Source organism: Ciconia boyciana, chromosome 2, assembly GCF_034638445.1.
Source record: "Ciconia boyciana chromosome 2, ASM3463844v1, whole genome shotgun sequence".
Classification (NCBI taxonomy): Eukaryota; Metazoa; Chordata; class Aves; order Ciconiiformes; family Ciconiidae; genus Ciconia; species Ciconia boyciana.
Window position 1 is genome coordinate 66,367,025 of NC_132935.1, and position 19,614 is coordinate 66,386,638.

Here is a 19,614-nt window from a genome sequence, read left to right on the forward strand (position 1 = left end):
GGCTATGACATTTAAGAAGTTTCTCCTCGTCATCTGGGAAGCACCCCACACAAGCTTCCCTTCACCAGGCACTTTATTTAGATGCAAGAGATTTAATGGGCCTCTGTCTACTTAATTTTGCTGCCTCCACATCAATCCCTGCCCCAGTCGCACTTGCCAAGTTCACATGGCAAATCCTCAAGCAATAGCCTGGTAAAACTCCCATATTCGGGTGAGATATTGAGCGTATTTCAATTCTTGGTACTAGCACATCCAAAGGAGCCACACAAGCAGTTGACAGCAGGTAGTAACCAAAATTCTTGTCATATAAGAGAGCCCTTTTTGTATTTACAAACAGCTCCACTGAACAAACTAGTTAGGTTTACAGAATTGTAAACTGGGCTTTGTAAACATTAGGTTTTATCTCACAAAACTACACTCTGAAGTTAAGAAAGCCTACCAAAAAGCCACCAAGCTGAAATAAAGAGCACCCGAAACCCAAAGCTAGATACTGTGAACTGCTTCCATTCACTTCTGAAGGGCATTTTGCTGAAGTAACTTAACAGAAGAGTATTCTGAGATTGAACTAGAAGCTCCATTGAGAAGGACTGGGACAATTTCAAGTTTAGTCTTTTCCCTCAACAGTCATCCTGTTTAAGTGGAGAAAGAGACACCTTTCAAAGATGCCAAGTGATTTACGAACAAACTCTCATACACTCCCTGAGATTTTCATGCTCTGAAGCCTGTTGTTCCCCTTTACCTTTTTTCACAACTTACACAATGCAGATGGCTATCCACTCAATCTGGTAGCACAGCAAAAGCATAACATTTGTTAGCTGGGTAGAACAGACTACATTTAACAAAATCAGTATTTTACAACTATGTTCTCCCAAGAAAGCACAGTATTAATTTAACTCTGGGATCACCGCCTCAAAGAACAAATGAGTAGCCTGTGCATCTTACATATCCCATACAAAACTAAAAAAAGCAAATAAACTGAACAGGTTGTTCCCTGTAATACAGAGAATTAAAGTTAAGGATGATACCATTGCTGACACTTAAAAAGCATTGTACACAGCCACTCAGGCCAACATCTTGAGGCTTCTTCTAAGAGAAACCAGAATGAAGAAAACCAAAATTCCTAATACAAGAACTACTAAGTCATTTGCTTTGCTAACAAAGATAACTATGGCCATATTCTCACTGCTGTGGGATGATGTCCAAAATAACAAATTAAGAAGAAACAAAGGGATTGCACTTCGGAAGCAAAATCCAAGCTCGTGAAACTTCAACGTTCAAGACCCTATAAAACCCATCTCAAGCTTCATGCGGACACTTGGTAATATGTCTTACAGGCCATTCAAAGAAGGGGCACTTAAAGCTGGGAAATTTTAAGTACTATTAGTAGGTATGGTGGTTACTAAATATTCTAGAAAGTTCTAGCATTCTGCGGAGCAGCATTTTCAATATGTTTCTTTGTAACTTAAGGCATTTATTAATGTGAAGTTGCAGCTATCAGGTGGTGTTTTTCTAGGGTGCTCCAGTTTAACCTGTAGGACCTTATGACCAAAAAACTAAAAAATAACCATGTACCAATACAATAGTATGCTACAATAGTATGCTATGCACTTCGATTATTTCTGACAGCTACTTTTCAAAACAAAACACATTGCCCACATATGTAAGAACACCTTTGCCACTGATCTTTGTTAATCTTAACACCATTTTACAGTCTGTACATTTTCAGTGTTTGTAGTGGGTAACACTGTCAAGATTAAGACACTACTAAAATTCAACTCATAGGATTTCCATAAATAAAACCAGTCATCTTTCACCTAATTTATTTAAGTTCCAATTTTTTCCAATTCCAAACAAAAGCTAAATACAAGTTTTAAACAGGTAAGCACTAGTTTTATCCAAAGGGAGCAGGCTTATGCAGTTTTACTCCAGTAAAGTACTCAACCCTTAAGCAGAGCCTTCTTTGTCATCAAAACTATACAGTAGTCTTCCTTTTATCATTGCACAACCTTAAAATGTTCTGTCAGAACCAACTTTTGACACTCCAAACGCTATTTTACATTGTTTTATAATGTCTATTCCAAAAGAAAAAAAACCTCAATGGGTTTTCCATAAGAAATGTTTTAGAAACCAGTATTTCCTGCACAGTTCACCTGCAAGTTTACAAGTCTCAACTCTCAAGAAAAAATAATCCTCTACCAACATTGTTTCTGCAGCTATTATTTTACTTTATTTTTAGCTGCTTTAGCAACTTCAGACTCCAGGTCTGCCTCATCTGTATAAATGCATCCAACTCAAAAGAATACTTTCATACAGTTATACAGCAACTTGGGGAAAGAGATCCAAAACGAAAGTGCCAGTAAACTTAGACATGGCCCAGCAAAATAAAAGAGGCAGAAAATGCCTACACATTAAATGAGATGCTTTTTTTCTTTAAAGAAAGATTTCTTTCCCGCATTTACTTTCTATTGTAATAGCCACTTTTCTGTTCATTAAAATGAATGATAGTGCTCTTTGATACAATCATTAACAGCAAAGCTATAAGGCTTTTATACCCGTTACATTCACTTCTCACCCTCCAAATACTGATGGTTAACATTACAGATGTTAGGGGGAATGACCAGCACAAATGGGAACACCACCACAAATGATCACCTTGTGCTTTCGGATACATTTGTTTCAGTGTACAGTCCCTCCACTTCACATTTTAGTAAGATACTGATGCAGTGCAGAAGCGTGCAGAGCATCCTCTCTTTCACAAGGTCCATGCAGAAAACATCTAAAAAAAATTGTAAAGTTCTGAGACACAAATGATAAAAAAAATCCAGGATGATCAAGTTTCACAATGTATAGTGTTCTGAACATGAGTCCATTTTCTTCTAAATTCTGAAAGAATAAAAGTGGTGAGGAAAGTGAAAAATCCACTGCTGCATTCTGTGATCTTCCCCATTTTGCTGGCCAGTACCTTACTCTGGCATGTAAGGACGGAGGTGATCCTCTATGGTACCAACCGTCCAGTGAGTGAGCTGCTCCTGTGGCAGGTACAGGCAGATGCTGCATAACTTGAAGATTGTAGCTTTGTTTTTTGGAGTCTAGAGGCAAAGAAAACCCAAAGAACAGCAATTAAACATGGAAGTTAACTCAAGACTAACAGGCAGACCCCCACAGCAGATCCAGCCCAATTATTAGCTTGCTGCTGGTTGTGGAGGAACACCACAGACTTTTAAAAGCCACTATTTCATCCGTATAAACAGCCTGAACTCAAAATTAGTCTGCGACTTCTAAAGCCTAAAATATTTTCACTATTCTGTTCATTCTTCACTTGAATAATTTCTGTAGTATCACCCAAATTAAGCCAATGTTTAATTCTTCCACAACACTGTTATGTCTGTTTTAGAACTTATTTAATTTTTAATACAAGAACATTAAATTAATTCTATGTGAACACATCTGTGGTCCATAGCTAGTTTTTGCAGGTATGAATCCTATTTATAGCATAAGTTTCCTCTGAAACTGCTGAAATGCAAGCATGAATGCATGATCAATTTTTCTACTTGAGTATTTTGCAGTAAAATCACTGATATTTCTAAGAAAAGGCATTTTATGATTAAAACACCCTCGTTAAAGAGGGACAAAATAAGCTCACCTGCAAGTGCTGTCTGTCAATGAAGAGAAACACTGACTGGTTAGGGTTGTTGACAACAATTCCAGTCTTGTCCTTTCGGCTCAGAACATGCAGAAACTGTTTTTCATAGTCACCGTGATGAAATTCAAACTTGGCCTGCATTGTGTGAGGGAGGGGAATAAAATATTTATTAAGCTAAAGCTCACATTTAACCAATTAATTTCCTTCAATATGGGGCTTTACAACCACTTTTCTTTCCTTTTCTTATCTCTGAAAAGCAGAAATTGGGGACCACAGTGACGACACACTTGAGTCTTGGCACAATTTAAAGTATTCCCTGGTTTCATTCTGCCAACACTGACATTAGTCATTGCAATGACATTATTAACAATTCAAAGGTACAACCTTAACTGCATTTATAAAACCAGATTTAGCTTGTTGTGGCAGAACATCCCTGTTCATCAGCAATACACCACATTTCTTCCAGTAACTTGTTATTGCAGAACCAACACAGAAAACATATATAACATTGTTCAAAAATCTGAATGTAAACAGCTAAAGCTGGCTACTGAAAAAAAATAGTCCAGAGTGTTTGAAATTTATTTCAAGGTAAAATTATAATGCAAAAATTCCATTAATCTCAGACCGTCTTTCATCTAACAAAATACAGCAACTTGGGATACTCACAGAACCTTAATGACACCATCATATTTAGACAAAGATTCAGTTGTACCAAGAGTCACATCTAATCCACTTCTGATAATACTAACATGATATATGTATTTATACAGACATGTCATTTGCAAAGATCCTTCAGACACTTAAATTTTGGAAGTGCTAATATAACTGCATAAAGATAGGAAGCAGAATTTGGCATTCAAAACATTGACTGCTTTATAAATAAAAACAGACAGCATACTTTAACATCCACAGAAGTCACATACCATATCAACTTACTGGTTAAGAAGAGAGTACTTATCCTCCCCTCCAGGTGTAAGTTACTTATTGAAGTTAAAAAACAAAAACAAATACCTGAACAGGCCTAAAGGGTTCATCAGATCCCTTCCACCGAGAAAACAGGAGACAGACTATCTTCTCAATATCATTACGAGGCCAGAGAATGAAGTCCATCTCCTGGGTACAGCCAATCACATCCTGCAAAGTAGTACAGTTCTGTACTTACATTCCTTCCATTAGTCCAAGATACAGATGAGCAATTTATCTACACAGGCACATAATTTAAAGTTGGTACTTATTACCATGTTTGTGTAATTTTCCATTTGTATTACTCATAGCACAACTAAAGTCTTCCTTGCCTTCCATTGAGTGTTAATATCAGTATCCAGTTAATATGAATTCCAACTTTAAGAAAACATTAGCAAAGACTGTCTATCTTCCAATATTCATAAAAAACCCACTTAATTCTTGCAACAACTCTTGCTGTACAACTAACACATGCCTACAAAAGGACAAGGATGGCAAGAAGATATAATTCCCAAGGCATATTTCAATAAGACAGATAAAAAGTAAAGTTTGAGCACTACATATTTAAACAGAATTTCAGAATACATATGCTGTTACCCTTCAGACTAGACCCCATAAACACATGCCTGCAGAACCCTCATCCAGCAGAAAAGCCAAGAAAATAAAAAAGCAGGATTAACCTTAAGATTCCCAAAGAACAGCACAAGTGTAGAAAAACTAAAATTCAGCAAGTGTAACAAGGAACTTTACCCTGCGCATAGACTGGTAGCGGGGTGCATGAAGCTGTACTACATCCTTCTGCAGAAGCTCTAAGGAACTTTCCAAAGAATAGCTGGAATCCCGCACACCTTTCAGGATATTTTCTTCATAATTATTGGTCATGACTGGTATCACTTCAGACACTTCAAAAAGCGCTGACTTTTTCTTCTAAAAAAAGCACAGGTTACATTAAGATTACAATCCTTTCTAGGCAATTATAGATAATAGTTTATTTCAAAGTTTGTGATTTTCTGTTAGCATTCATATGTAAAGTGCACATCATGTAAGTTAGGACTTTTGACACAAACCACACTGAAATTTATATGCAAAATTTTATATATTAAACAGAATCAGTCCAACAACTGTTTATAGAAAAAAGTTGAACATGTTTTTGTAGTCTCCAGAGATGCAGATTTACACACCAATCTTGCAAACATTAAAGCTGTATCTAAACATTAACAGAACTGCCCTTTCATCATGTAGAATACATGACTTTGGGCTGACCAAGAGCCCTCTGCAAGCTTCTCTTTGCAAATCAAGTAACACTTGGTTTTCCCTTTGCAATACTTTAAAGTTGGCCTTTTATGAAAAGTGAAGTCTTTCAATGCCACAGTTGGTAACAGTGGGTGATCGAGATCCAATCTGAAGTTAGCTACAAGTCATAGCCTTCTCAAAGAAGGACTATTTTAATTTGGTAAGTAACTTTTATACCCACTACAAACATTTTAGGATCTCTCAAGTGAGGCCAAAACATTACGGGGAATTTGGAAGAACAGTTTTTGCTGTATGTAAAATTGCTTAAAGTTGTATGTCTGCTTCTAACAGCTTTCATATCTCATGGGAAGTCTTGACCTATTTAAGAATATGATGGACAAAGCATATTTTATCAAATAACCCTCCACACCCCCAGCCAGAACATACAAAACAGGCAACTATTTGCTGACCAAGCTAGGCTGAGCTAGACTCCTACTTTAAGCAAACTGGTACTGGATGGACATCTTCAGTTCACTGTGACATAAGCAAATTGTATAGAATTTAAAACAGGCATTTGCGATGAATTTCTACAAAGCAACCAAAAAGCAGTATGAACGCTCCAACTAAAACCAGTGAAGTCATATCATCTAAGAAAATCTAATACCACTGCTTAAACATTCAAATTCCTCTTTATTACTATGAGACAGTACCAATAAATTAGATCCAATTATATCCATCTCTGTTTGCACTGGAACTGATGAACAAAAGCAAATTGAACTTAGGAATTTTAAGGGAACTTCTGAATTAAAAAAGTTCAAAGAACAGAGTCTTCATTAAAACCCACATAACTATTACAGTGAATGCAAAAACTATACATTTGAGGGGATTAAACTATTTCAGTGCTTATCTACACGCACTGCCTGCATATGTACTCTGTTGCCATTTGCTTCCATCTTCACTTCCTCATCATTTGTTCAGCACATTCACTTACTATAAGCACCTACTGTTCTTCACCTTCTGTGGACGGAAACTCTCCTACAATTCTGGGTCTATAGTTAGCTGTAGAAATATCACGAGGCTCCCCACTCTGGCCCAGACACACAGCATCCAGCAGCAGCAGACAAGGCAGCCAAGCAAATGAAGGCTTCCTCTTTTCCCTCCCCACTCCCTTTCAAAATGGTAGCAGCAGTTTCACATATGCCTGCATGCTTGGGCCACTTCAATATGGCATTGTGCGACTCCTCCCTTCAACTGCCAGGTTCTCCCTTCTGCTTTAACCAGATAAACGCAGTAACTTCAGCAATCACTCCAGCCAGGTCTCCCTTTTCAACTCAACTATTCACAGCCAACAATTATGCAATTCAGACCCCAATTAGGCTTAACGAATTACAGTATTAACTTCAAAAAATATCTACCCAATACAGAAGTTACCAAGTAACCATTTAGTGAGGCACTGGCACCCTCTGCATTACAAAACTAGAAACAGATGAAACTAAGTAAATATTATAGCAATTAGCAATTAAAAGAAAAATGTTAAAAAGTCAATGGAATCTATTAAGGATAAACCATAAGATGCAATCAGGCAGCAAGACTTCGCACAGCGTAGTTAACATGCATTGCAACAGACAACACAATAAGAGAGAAACATTAAAACCAAGTTACCTTGTCTTTGAACACAAAGGCAATGTACATCTTGAAGTCAAACTGGTCAGCTAAAGATTCTTTTTTCTTTCTAAGCTGAGCACGAAGTCTGTTCAGAGCTTGTTTCTTCCGGGAGTTTGGGTCCCCCATTTTGTAAAACAGGTGGTACTAAAGCCTTTGGAAACTGTCGCTAAACTATGGGCACCTTTTCATAAGACTCAAGTACAACAGAAACAAGTCGCTTTATTCCTGCTCATACGACTGAATAGATAAAACGCAAATGTAACCCAAAACCGCACCTCAGGCGATTATTTTACGAGAATGTCGTATCAGAGGGGTCAAGAAACAACGTAAGTAGTTGTCCAGCCATGGCTGGACAAGAGGTTTTACAATAAACCAAGAAAAAAAACCCTAAAAATTTTGAAGACAAAAATTTGAACAGTTTAGCTGCAGGAATAAGTGGGTAAGAATGAAAAGAAAAAAAAAAATCACAATTTATGGGTACAATAAAAAGCAACTGGCACAAGCCCAATCCATGGGGGGAAGGGAGGATGGGATATTTTTGCTCTGCTTACAAAAAAAAAAATGAAGCTGAAATTACAAATTGCGTTTTACCCCAGCCAGATTCATGACTCTACTGATTATTATTCTCAGCTTTCCACTACTGTTATGTTGCCCGTCTTTTTTTTTTCTTTAGAATTATTACACTTGGTGGAGAGCAGAGAAAAGGGTGCAAAGGAGGAGTGCACATCCTGGGAGGTATGACATTTCTCTGCCAACAACAACAAAATCAACTACAGACAACACAGTGCTGGTTTGCAGGGGAGCAAAGAGAAAAAACAGCGGAGTCATTTCTAACTTCATCCTGCTCATCATCAGGCACATCATTGCCCTGAGGCTACTGCTGCTAAAGAGAAGAGGGATCATGATGGCCGTAGACGAGGGGCGGGCAGGGGTTCAAGGGACAGTATTATCTCACCTAGAGACTAAAACCCAAATCAGTGCCCCAAACCCCGGCTCCTTACCAGTGGGAGAGCCCTACATCCCCCAAAGCCTCACACGCTCCCTGGGCTGCTGATCCCCCGGGAATCCTTCTCTCTCTGCTGCTGCACTCCACAGCAAGCACGGTTAGCCGAGGCTGTGCATGGCCAATGCTTTTCGCTTCTCCTTAGGCCTCCCTCTACACCAGACGGCAGAGGCTGCAGCGGGCGGCCTGTGCCCAGGGCAGCGGGACACCCACAGTAGCTCGGCGTCTCCCCTCTCACTTCATGGTCACAACTTGGAAAACATGGAGAGTTTTGCTCCTGCTTTTCTCGCAAAACAGGTTTTTGGTGTCAAAAATTTTGCGAGGTTTTTTTAATTGCAAGTCTAGATTGCAATTTTAAACCTCTAAAACACCCTCCCCCCAAAAAGCAAATCCCCAATTATCAGGTTATTTTCTTCCTCTCTCCAGACATTTTCCCCCCCCAGGTGTTTGATTAGCCGGGGCTAAAAGTTTTTAGGTTAGCAGATCTGTCGGACTAGGTTAAGAAGAGGGGAAACAGTATTCCCCCCTCCTCTCTCGACAAAAATAAAAAAAGAAAGGAAAACAAAAACAAAAAAGGAACCCCTCCCAAAACTTCCCCCCCACTTAAGCAAGAGACTGAGAGACTCAGACAAGAGACCGAGACCGTGGCCCGCTCGCTACCCGCAGCCGGCGGGCGCAGGAGGAGCAGTAGAGGCGGCGGCGCTGCTAGCAGCACGGAGAGGAGCCATGTCAAGATAAAGCCACGAAGCCGCGGAGCCCCCCCATCCCTGCCGCAGTGGACACGGTGACCGGGCCGCCCGCTCTGCCGCTGCTCAGCCCCAACCTGGTCCCCATAGTCTAGCTCAGCGCCCCGGTGCCGGGGAGTGGGGAAATGGTGGCGGAGAGAGGAAGAGGAGAAGGAGGAAGAGGCGACGGCGGTGGCAGCAACGGAAGGAGGAGGAGACGGCGGCAGGTCCCTGCGCTAGTGGCTCCTACGGAGGGCGACGGGCATAGAGATCCCGGAGCGACGGCGGAAGACGGCCGGGAGAAGGATGAAAGGGCTGAGGAGAGCCTCTCTTCGCCCAGGCGGTCCCGGGACGTCCTCGAAGGCGACGGCAGGAGCGAGCGGAAGCGCCTCGGTCTGCGCCTGTGCCTCGGCACGGGAGCGAGCTCGGAGACGAGCTACGCGGCCAGTACCGACCACTCAAAATGGCAGCGCCTGAGTCACACAGGCGCCGCCCTGCCCGCACTGCGCAAGCGCGCTCTGCCGGCGCGTACCAAGCGCTCGGGTCCCCGGGGGGGACAGAATATTTTGCTCCAGGCAGGAAGGCTCGGCCGTAGCTTCGCTAGCCACGCACACTCCCCTTTTGGCGAGGATGAGAGGGGAGTACGACAGCGGCAGAGCATCTCCGAGCCGCCGCCACGCCAAGAATCCGGGTCGCACTTCCCTGCTCCTCCTCCCCCTGCGCTGTCACTCCTCGTGTCACCACCCCGTTGCCCCACGTGATGCCGAGTCGGGCATAGCCCGCGGGACAAGGACCCGGATGGAGTTGCTCAACGCCGTTCTCAGGAGGGGGGGCAGGGAGGAAGGCAAAGGGGGAGGAAGGGAACGCCGCCCCCCTCCCCTGCCTGAGGTGGTATCTGCCCGGGCAGCCCCCCCGCCTCCGCGACCCCCGTCCCCTGCCGCGGCCCGTCGTACCTGACCGGAATCCTTGCTTCAGCCTTAAGCGTTGTGGTGTTATTGTGTTATACAGATTTCAAGTCTTGTAGAGGCACGTTTTGTTTAATTTCGTTCGTTGGGGTTTGTATTCAACCCGGCATACATATGTGAAGTAAACTGTAAATAATAAAGAAATAATCCAGCATTTGACTAAAAGATTGCCGGGCGATGGCCCGCCTGCAGTACTGATCTTGCAACGGGAACCAGCGGGCGGCCCCTCTGTAACAATGTGTGTTCCTCGGCCGTGCTCGTCACGCTTCTTGAGGAGACTGGCTAATTTTTACACTTACTTAATTTTTAAGTAATTGCTATTCCAGAGACGCAAACCTAATCCTGGGAGAAAAGTAAGCATTTTTATTCCTATGCCAAAATAAAAGGCTCGTGCCTCCCGCCTTCACCTTCCCTGCAGTGACAGAGAAGCGAGGACACGGCTGGCTTGGAGCTGGGTTCTTTACACTGGGAGGCCCGAGGCGAGGAGGGAGAATCGCCATCTTCAGCGCTGGGCGCAGGCGTTCGATGGCCCACCCCTCGTGCCTCCCTCCGGCGTGCCAGGGAAAGCCTCGCCATCCAAAATTACCCAGACTGGAGGTGCTGCTAAAACGCCCGGCAGCGCAGGTTCGCCTTGTGCTGCATCGGAGCGCGCCGAGGGGATGGTGACTCGCTGGTTTGTGCTACAGCAAGACACAGGCCGCGGGGTGGGTGAAGGCATCTCTCCCACCGCCCCTCTGGAAGCTGGCGCCTGTGACTCACAGGAACAGCAACGATATTAAAAAGATTACAAGCGGAAGACAAGCGCGGGCATCGACTGTCTCATTGGCTTGTGTTTCAAAGCCCATGGTGATGACACTCTCCAATAACCTCCAGCAGATTTCAGTCTTTTTTTCCTCTGGTCTCTGCTCTTACTTGTCTCTGCTGGTTTCCCTGGTTCTCTCCTGACCTTCATATTAGTTATTTCCCTTTAGCGCACCTTTCCTTTATGTGCTTTCCCTTGGACACCTTGTTGACATTCCTCCTGCCTGTCGTCGTAGGCAGCTGCCATGGCTGAGCCCTTAGACCTCGTTGATCTCACCCCATGTTAGTCAGGCCCTCTGATGCAAACACTCCATCTTGCCTTCCCTGTCACGGGCATTTCCCAGAACACTCCCCTGTTGTTGAACAGGAACAGAGCAGAAACAGATTAATTTTTACCCACTTACAGACTGCTGTTCACTTCTAATGGCAATGCCTCTTGAAAATAACCCTCTGTTTGGAGGCAAAAAGCAAGGCATCTAAATAGGAGTATGACATTAGTGCTGCACTGCTGGGACTATTTCAGAATGCCAACATTTTTTAACTGTAATATCAGTCTGGCCTTAACAAGAGCTGTTTTTAAATACACGCTTTTTCAGTCAAAGCGGTTTTGTTTGCCGTGCTGCCCTGTACGGCATTTTGTGCTGCAGTCTGAAATTCCCTCTTGCGCCCGCTGCTATTTTAAGCCGTGACTCACACTTGGCCTGTGACCCTCTTTGTGCCGGCACAGCCGAGGCAAAGGAGGCCCGGCGCAGCAGCACTGCTTGACGCAGGGATTGCCCCGGCACAGAAGGCCCTTCGAGGGAACTGGTGCCTTGCCTGCCTGCAGAGAAGAAAGGAAGGAGTTTTCTTCCAGCCCAGTAAGTCCAGCTGCCCTCTCGAGTGTCACAAGGGATCGGGCAGCTGCCCAGCCCCAGGTTGAGGAATGCATCCAAAAAATTTTGTCAAAAAAATGCATCAAAAAAATAGTGCTGGCACCAGAACAGTTTTTCTTCTGGAGGACTTTCTAGAAGAGCTATGAGGAGAGGAATATATATACTTAGAAGAAATATATATCTACTTAGAGGAAACGGGCGATCGAGTACAGAGTATTACGTGTTAAGCCGCCACCAGCTGTCTTCTGCAAACTCAGGCTGCTCAAATCCTTTCACAACATTGCAGAAGGGGATGGGGAACTGAAATCACTCCAGGTTCCTTGTGTATAGATTGCTGCTCCTCCTTATATAGGAAACTACCTCCCTTACCAAACTCGGATAAGATTTTTTTCTTTTCACTCATTGGCTAGTAAAGATACCCTGACAACATTTACACAAATGAGTAGACCAACCAACCAAAGTATCTTTATTATACATATATGTACAGAAATATCTGCACTATTAAAGCCGTGAGTAATAGCTGAGTCTTGTCCTACTTTTATACAATTGTATTTCTTTTCCTCCATAGTGCACGATGATGAAGCTCATATAGTAGAAAAATGGTATATATCAGCATCTTAGTTAAAATACTATTATTAAGTAGCAGCTCTTACTGAGTGAAGGGGGAGTTAAGACTTAGCAAAATAAATGTTTATATGCTATTGATCGATAATTCTCTTGACCAGATAATTGTATATTATTGTTATGCTTCTTACTGGTTATGCAATGTGGTATCATTTATAAGAGAGGCTTGTCTGCCTGAAAGCTGGTGTGTGTTTTACAACTATATCACTTGCTCTAATGACAGACTGCCTCTCTTCAAATCTAGTTTAAATCGGTACAAACTTTATCATTAAGGAGAAACAAATGTGGGTGGTATACAAAACAAACCCAACAAGTAGGTTGTGTCAGTATATGCAAAATACGTAATAGTTCTTTTTTTAGGCTTCAATCCCTTTAGCACAGCAAAAATAGTGTTTCTTGTGCACATTAGATCCACGCTAAGCAAAACAGTCAGCAGAGTCAGTCAGCTTCTGCTTGGTTAACATAGCACAGATAAATAAGCTGGTGTCCTTTAGTCTTTGTCCCACTCAAGGCAAGGAAGATTTTGTACTTTACTGTGTAGCTGCAGTCCTGCAGTCTTTGGGGAATCAAACGCATGCACATCCCTAGGGACTTTGGTCCCTGCAGCAGGGGGTGACACTGTTCAGCCGTCATCCTGGAGAAATACAGAATCAGGCAGCGTGGGCAATAGCCCATGCGAAGGTAGGAAAGACTTTGTCACAAAAAGATATTCCAAAATATTCTCTCCTGGGAGAGAAAGTGTTTGAGTAATGTAGTTTTGAGAAGCACTGCAAGTTTGGAATGTCTGGTTGCTTGTCTATTTTTTCCTTTTCTGCTCTGAATAACTTGTATTTTCTATTCACCATTTTATTGTTTCTTTGCTGTTTTCAGTGAAATTAATCACTGTAGTTTTTTTCACATTTTGGTTGCATAATAAGTTGTGGGTTTTTCTGTAAATTAAAAAGGTTTGATAACTTTATAGAAACACCTTGTTGTTTTTTTTCCCCCCCCAAATTTATGTGATTTCAGAGTCTAACTCCTGTTTTTGGAATTAAATGTTTATTCATAAGCATGTGGGCAAGATTGTACTGTAATGCCTCTGCTCTTAATTTCCAGCTTAATAATTAGTTACTTAATAAGTTCTAGTTAATAATTAGTTTTTAACAGATTGTAGCAAATTGATACATATGTTATAGCCATAGTTAGGAAGAGAAGAGATGGAGTCTGTTATCTTTACGTTTATACTTTCCATGCATACTGTACTGGCTGTATATGTTAGAATTAGTATCAGCCCTGAAGCTACTTGCTTCAAAAACAGAACTACGATTAATTCAGTGCCAAATGTTTATGCATCAGACAAAAATAAATCAGTATTCCTTTCTGAATTCAAACAAGACAAATTAGGTGGCAATTAAAACTCTTTCATGCACTTCAGAGTATACTGTGATTCACTCTTTCTGCCTTTAGAGCAAACATTAGTTTCCAAGGCATAAGAGGAATGCTTTTGTGTAGAGAAATGGCAACGTTTAATGCAGAAAACATTCCTTACATCATGCTGTGGACAACTATACATCCAGTGCACAGCTATTGCTGCAATATTAAGCTTCTTTCATCACTTCCCTATGTCCTCCCTTCTAGTTGTAGGGCTGTGGCCATAAAACAGACCATACATTCTTTGGCACAGGAGGTATTGATCTTCCACTTTGGCTGAACTACACCTACTATCTTGCTGGGTTTGTTCCATCTTAATAATTTTTGTATATATATATTTAAATACACTTGATTATATGTGTTCTCATTTTTTGCTTGTCCAGTTTGTGCTTTCCTGACTCGTTTAGGACTGCTGAGTATGTGCAGTTATGGTGTCAAAAATAACTAAAGGTTCTCAGTGCCTTCGCTGAGAAGATAGCTTCCCCAAACACTGACACCCAATCACTTGCCTCTTTGAGTATGGTAGTCATGATTTGTTAAACACCTTGGCCCTTTGTTTTGTCTAACAAGTGCACATCCTGCCTCTAAAACTTTGCATTTATCCTGAAAATGTCTGAAATGCACATTGCCTGCAATTTGTACGTAAACCTGCAATTCAAATTCCATTGGACAAAGTGTTTTGGTATCTGAACGACTATTGACTCTTTGTCACTGTGCTGCCGCTTCATCTTTAACTTATGTTCTCAGTTAATGCTGTCCAAATGCATTGGTCTTTATTAGACTTGTCTGATCTATCAAAACCAGAGACAGACATGTTCCAATGTAGGTTTTGTGTTTGCTCAGCAGGTGCTTGCAAGAATAAAATTTGAAACAACTTGTTTTATTTATTCGGTCTGCAAATAATATTCTAAATACTTGTAGGCAAGAGAATTGGAAGTAGCTTTAGATTAGCAATTCCTAGCCTTTACAGAGAATGTTTCGTTTTTAAATCTAAAAGCACTACACAAATTATGTTGTTTTCAAGGCAAATCCGTAGCTGAGAAGGTTAGGACCTAACTGGTTTAAGGGATGTCTTAATGACTCACACAGTACTTAACTAGGGAAAAAATCAGAAGCCGAGATGTAGATTTTTCTTTTAACCTTTCACCTCTGAAGCACTAAGGATCACTATTCACAGGACAATCTTTTATTCTAATATACGAAAATTGCAGACTCTCTGGAGAGACTTAATTAATAGCAGTGGCCATCATTGAAAACCGGCTTGCATTATGAATTGTACCTGGATCGTGCTGTGTATATAATCCGTTCTTTGGACAGAGTTTCATTCGCATGCAGCCTTCCGTGCTGATTAACCTAGGGAAAAGAAGACAAATCACGAACTTCTTGTCGGTAACACACAAAACACTCTTCTGTACAACGTAATACCCCAGAAACAAGACGCTGAGGGAGGGGAAGCGTTAGGCAACGTGATGCCACGCTGCCACCTAGCGTCACCCGGCGGATTGCGGGGAGCTGTTTCATCCCTTAAATGGCCTTTTTATTAGATAGAAGGGCCGAGAGAACAGCAGCGAGGGATCCTGAGAGGCACAGTTCCTGTTCACTGATTCAGAGATCCCAAACCCAGCCTCGGGGCTTCCTTCCCGGGACCCTTTTGCAAGGCTTGCACCCAGAGGAGGACTGAGGTAAGACATTCACGTGCTTCAGAAGCACAACGCCGTACTCAGTCCTTTGACCCTCTCCGCAGTAGTTCTCTGCTTCTAAAACAGTTACAGTAGTTCCTTACATTAAATACTAATACTCAGAAAAGCATTTATGATATTTACATAATAATGTCATTTACAAAATACAAAGTAACAATGTAATTTACCTGCACTTAATGTAGCAGATAGAAATAAAGAGTTCTAAGCACCCCAGAGCTAGATAATTAGCTATGGATTACAATAAAGGCCTTGACAAAAGGCACAGTGAGACTGTCAAGTAGAAATACCGTTTTGCCAGTACTTGATGCAGATAGCCAAGTCCAAACCCGCTCTGTATAATGCTTAGGAAGTTTACACACACAGGAGTCTAAGCAAGACAGGACCCCAGAGTCATTGGAGACCTGGTAGTGCCTTCCCACCTATTCCCACATTCCCAGGCATGTGAAGTCCTCCAAGAAGCTTTTCCGTTGTCATTTGCTGTCCTCGTGGTTTAACCCCAGTTGGCAACCAAGCACCACGCAGCCACTCGCTCCCCCTCCCACCCCCATGGGATGGGGGAGAGAATTGGAAAAGCACAAGTAAGAAAACTCGTGGGTTGAGATAAGAACAGTTTAATAATTGAAATAAAAATAATAATTATTAATAATAATAAAAATGGTAATGAAAAGGAAAATAACGAGAGAGAGAGAGGAACAAAACCCAGGGAAAAACAAAAAAACAAGTGATACAACCGCTCACCACCCACCCATTGATGCCCAGCCCGTCCCCGAGCAGCGATCGCTGCCCCCGGCCAACTCCCCCCAGTTTCTATACTGAGCATGGCATCATATGGTATGGAATAGCCCTTTGGCCAGTTTGGATCAACTATCTTGGCTGTGCCCCCTCCCAGCTTCTTGTGCACCTGGCAGGGCATGGGAAGCTGAAAAGTCCTTGACCAGTGTAAGCACCACTTAGCAACAACCAAAACATCAGTGTGTTATCAACATTATTCTCATCCTAAATCCAAAACACAGCACTATACCAGCTCCTAGGAAGAAAATTAACTCTATCCCAGCTGAAACCAGGACAGCTGTAAAAACTGGTAACATTTACCAATAGCAATGGAGTATAAAAGCTCTAAAAAGTACACATTCTCTACTGCCATGAATAATCTAACAAATGGGCTGAGCTCCATGGGAAACATTGGCGTGTTTGCTTAGGCTCACTTGAAGTGCAAATAGTCATAAGTATTCATGACAGAAAGTTTTGTTTTTTATTAAACAAACAAGCTGAAATGCATTATTTTGCACTCAATCTGAAGACATAGATTCTGCTAGTAGTGGGTTGACAGATTTTTACATGTAAAAAGGCCATAACCCCTGTTTACATTTAACCTTCAGCCACAAAAATGGGAATTATTACAATAAAGTAACCTGAAACCTTTTTGTGAGATTTTTATATAATTATACTGGTTTCCCACAGTTAAGACTATGAATAAGCTTCTGATAATAAGCTCTCAGTGTTCTTTCTGACATGGTGAAGGGATTCTTTACAAACCTTTCCAACTAAAGAAACTGAACCAAAGGAAAACTCTGAGACATGGTGCTTCATAACAGGACATGTTCTTCAGCTGGATAAATTGAAGGAGTGGCACCTTTGTAATAAAACTCCAGATCATATGCCTCCAGCAAGGAACAAATTAAAAGGAAAAACAAACAGAACTGTCACATCAGAACCATCTCCCATTGCCTCAGGCCCTTTACAATTATAAATGTTTCCAATGCAGTTGTTCCACTTCTGAACTGTAAATCTACCTGAAAATTTTTTATAAATTAAAACTGAATTTTGAAAAGGTAATTTTTGAAAGTTTCACTTGAAAACATTAATATTACAAAAAATTGTATCACAGCCATAAAATACACACATTGCTTTTTATGTATATAAATCTATGCATGCATATAATTTAAATGTTTTTTACAATGTATTTTTATATTGCATATTTATATTGCTATATAACAATACATAAAACATAAAAATAGGAATGTTTTGACATTGTTTTTATGTACACATTAGATCTTTCTGAAAGGAGATTTAATGCTGGTAAGATTTATGTGTGTGTTTGATCAGAGTTTAGCATATCTGCTAGTGTTTTGTAATGCAGAAATTTCAACTTTTCTTCTAGAATCAACAAGAACTAACTTAAAAGCATGAACAATTTTTTTTTTACTACTGTAACAGAACAATAGTAATTTAGATAGACATTTCTGCCCATGTTATTTTTATTTTCTTGATAGAAGACAAAGCTTACTGATGTGACAGCCTGCTGATGACACTATATTATTCGAGATAATAGAAAGAGAGCTGACGGAAAAACTGCAGAAGGGCATTACAGAATTGAGTAACTGGCGAATACAGCAGTCAATGAAAATCAGTGTAGATAAAAGAACATACATAGGAAAAAAATCTTAATTTCACATACCAAATAACAGACACTGAACTGACCATCATTCAAGAATAAGATCTCAGAGTTATGACAGACATTTCCACAAAAATGTCAGCCCGATATTCAGCAGTGGTTAAAAAGGCAAATCAAGCGGCATGCAGTTCACAAATGAGCAGAAAGATGGAACAGCTTTCATGTAAGGGGTGGCTAAGTAGACCTGGGAGAGAGAACTCGAGGGGAATCTGTGTAACAGTGGCCTAGATGAGGACCAACTGTTTGTTGCCTCTTCCAGTACAAGAACTGGAGACATCAGATGAAGCTATAGGAATCGGGTTCAAAAGAAAAAAAAAGAAGGAGGGGTTTCTTCAGACAATGGCTATTTGAGCTCTAGAAGTACTTGCCAAAGGATGTTGTGGACAATGAAAGTTTAAGTGGGTCAATGGGAGACTGAACAAGTTTATGCAAGAGAGATCGGCTTTATTTCCTTATCCTTGTTTAAAGATTTCCTAATTCATCATTTTTTTATGTTCTGCCTTTCATCGGACCATGACATTCCCCTTAAGACACTCTCATACATGCCATACAGTTTATTTCCAAACAGAGGACTGACAGAGTGGCATGCTAAACAAATACTTCTCTCTGTAATTATCCTAATTTCTAATAGCTCCATCACATTGCCTGGAAAAAATGTTGATAGCTGCTCTAAGCTATCTATGAGAACTTCATTGCAAGGAAGATGTCCTTAACTCTATAAGAGTTTACTCACAAGTCAGCAGAAGATGCTATTAGCATAAATAAAGATAAATGTGCAAATATTTGCAAGAACATAATTGTAAAGTGGCCTCTAACAAACTTAACAGCATACCTTATGCATAATTAATGTAGAGCTGTATTCTATATCATATGTAAAATTATTGTTGTGCATCACTTGTTGTGGCTTAACCATGTGGCTTAACCATGTTAATTTTCTTCCCTGGTTTTGCAGGTTGTACTGTATTTAGATAGGCATGATGACAATAAAGTGGATATGTGACTTAAATTTGTTTGGGTACAATGTCCTTATAAAATACAACAAATAATGGGAGTGAGAAAACAGTCAGAGAGGCCTTATGTCTAGTTTCAAGCTACAGGGAGATTTTGAATATGGAACCAGAAAACTTCCAACACAACGTTGCAATAGCCAAGATGAGCACCAGGCAATCCTTGGGTGCTCCATTTCCTACAGCTTCAGTTCAGGTGACTCCAGCTCAGGGGCAGATTGTACCAGACAGGCCCGTGCCCGCCCCCCCCCCCCCCGCCCCGAGGCAGGGGATGTGTAGTTCATAGCTGAGGTGTCTCATATCCCAGTGCTGTACTCTTAAGTTTTCCTCTCACCTTCCTCAAGATGGAAAGCTCTGCCCGAACCGCGTGCAGAGGCACTTACTCTGCCCTACGTCCTCAGGGTCTCAATCCCCTCAGGCCTCCTCAGGCCGCCCGCCCCGCCCCTCCCGCGGGGCGTGGCTCCGCCGGCGGGATGGAGGAACGCGGCCTGCGATTGGCTCGGTGAGCGGCCGGCGGATCACGTGACTGTGCCCCCGCCCCACCCCCA

At 41.6% G+C, this 19,614-nt stretch overlaps 1 protein-coding gene and 1 long non-coding RNA gene across 2 annotated transcripts; both read right to left on the reverse strand.

Annotated features, from left to right (window-relative positions):
• Positions 1–1,803: 1,803 nt before the first annotated feature.
• On the reverse strand, positions 1,804–8,908 carry C2H6orf62 (chromosome 2 C6orf62 homolog). Its single transcript, XM_072852852.1, has 5 exons — positions 7,502–8,908; positions 5,357–5,533; positions 4,655–4,777; positions 3,644–3,778; positions 1,804–3,089 (listed from the first exon to the last, which is right to left on the reverse strand). The coding sequence occupies exons 1-5, from the start codon at positions 7,628–7,630 to the stop codon at positions 2,964–2,966; spliced, it is 690 nt and encodes a 229-aa protein (XP_072708953.1). The 5' UTR covers positions 7,631–8,908; the 3' UTR covers positions 1,804–2,963.
• A 3,540-nt stretch (positions 8,909–12,448) lies between these two features.
• On the reverse strand, positions 12,449–19,495 carry LOC140647808 (uncharacterized). Its single transcript, XR_012040963.1, has 3 exons — positions 19,401–19,495; positions 15,184–15,257; positions 12,449–13,128 (listed from the first exon to the last, which is right to left on the reverse strand). It is a non-coding gene; the product is annotated as an uncharacterized lncRNA (long non-coding RNA).
• Positions 19,496–19,614: the final 119 nt, after the last annotated feature.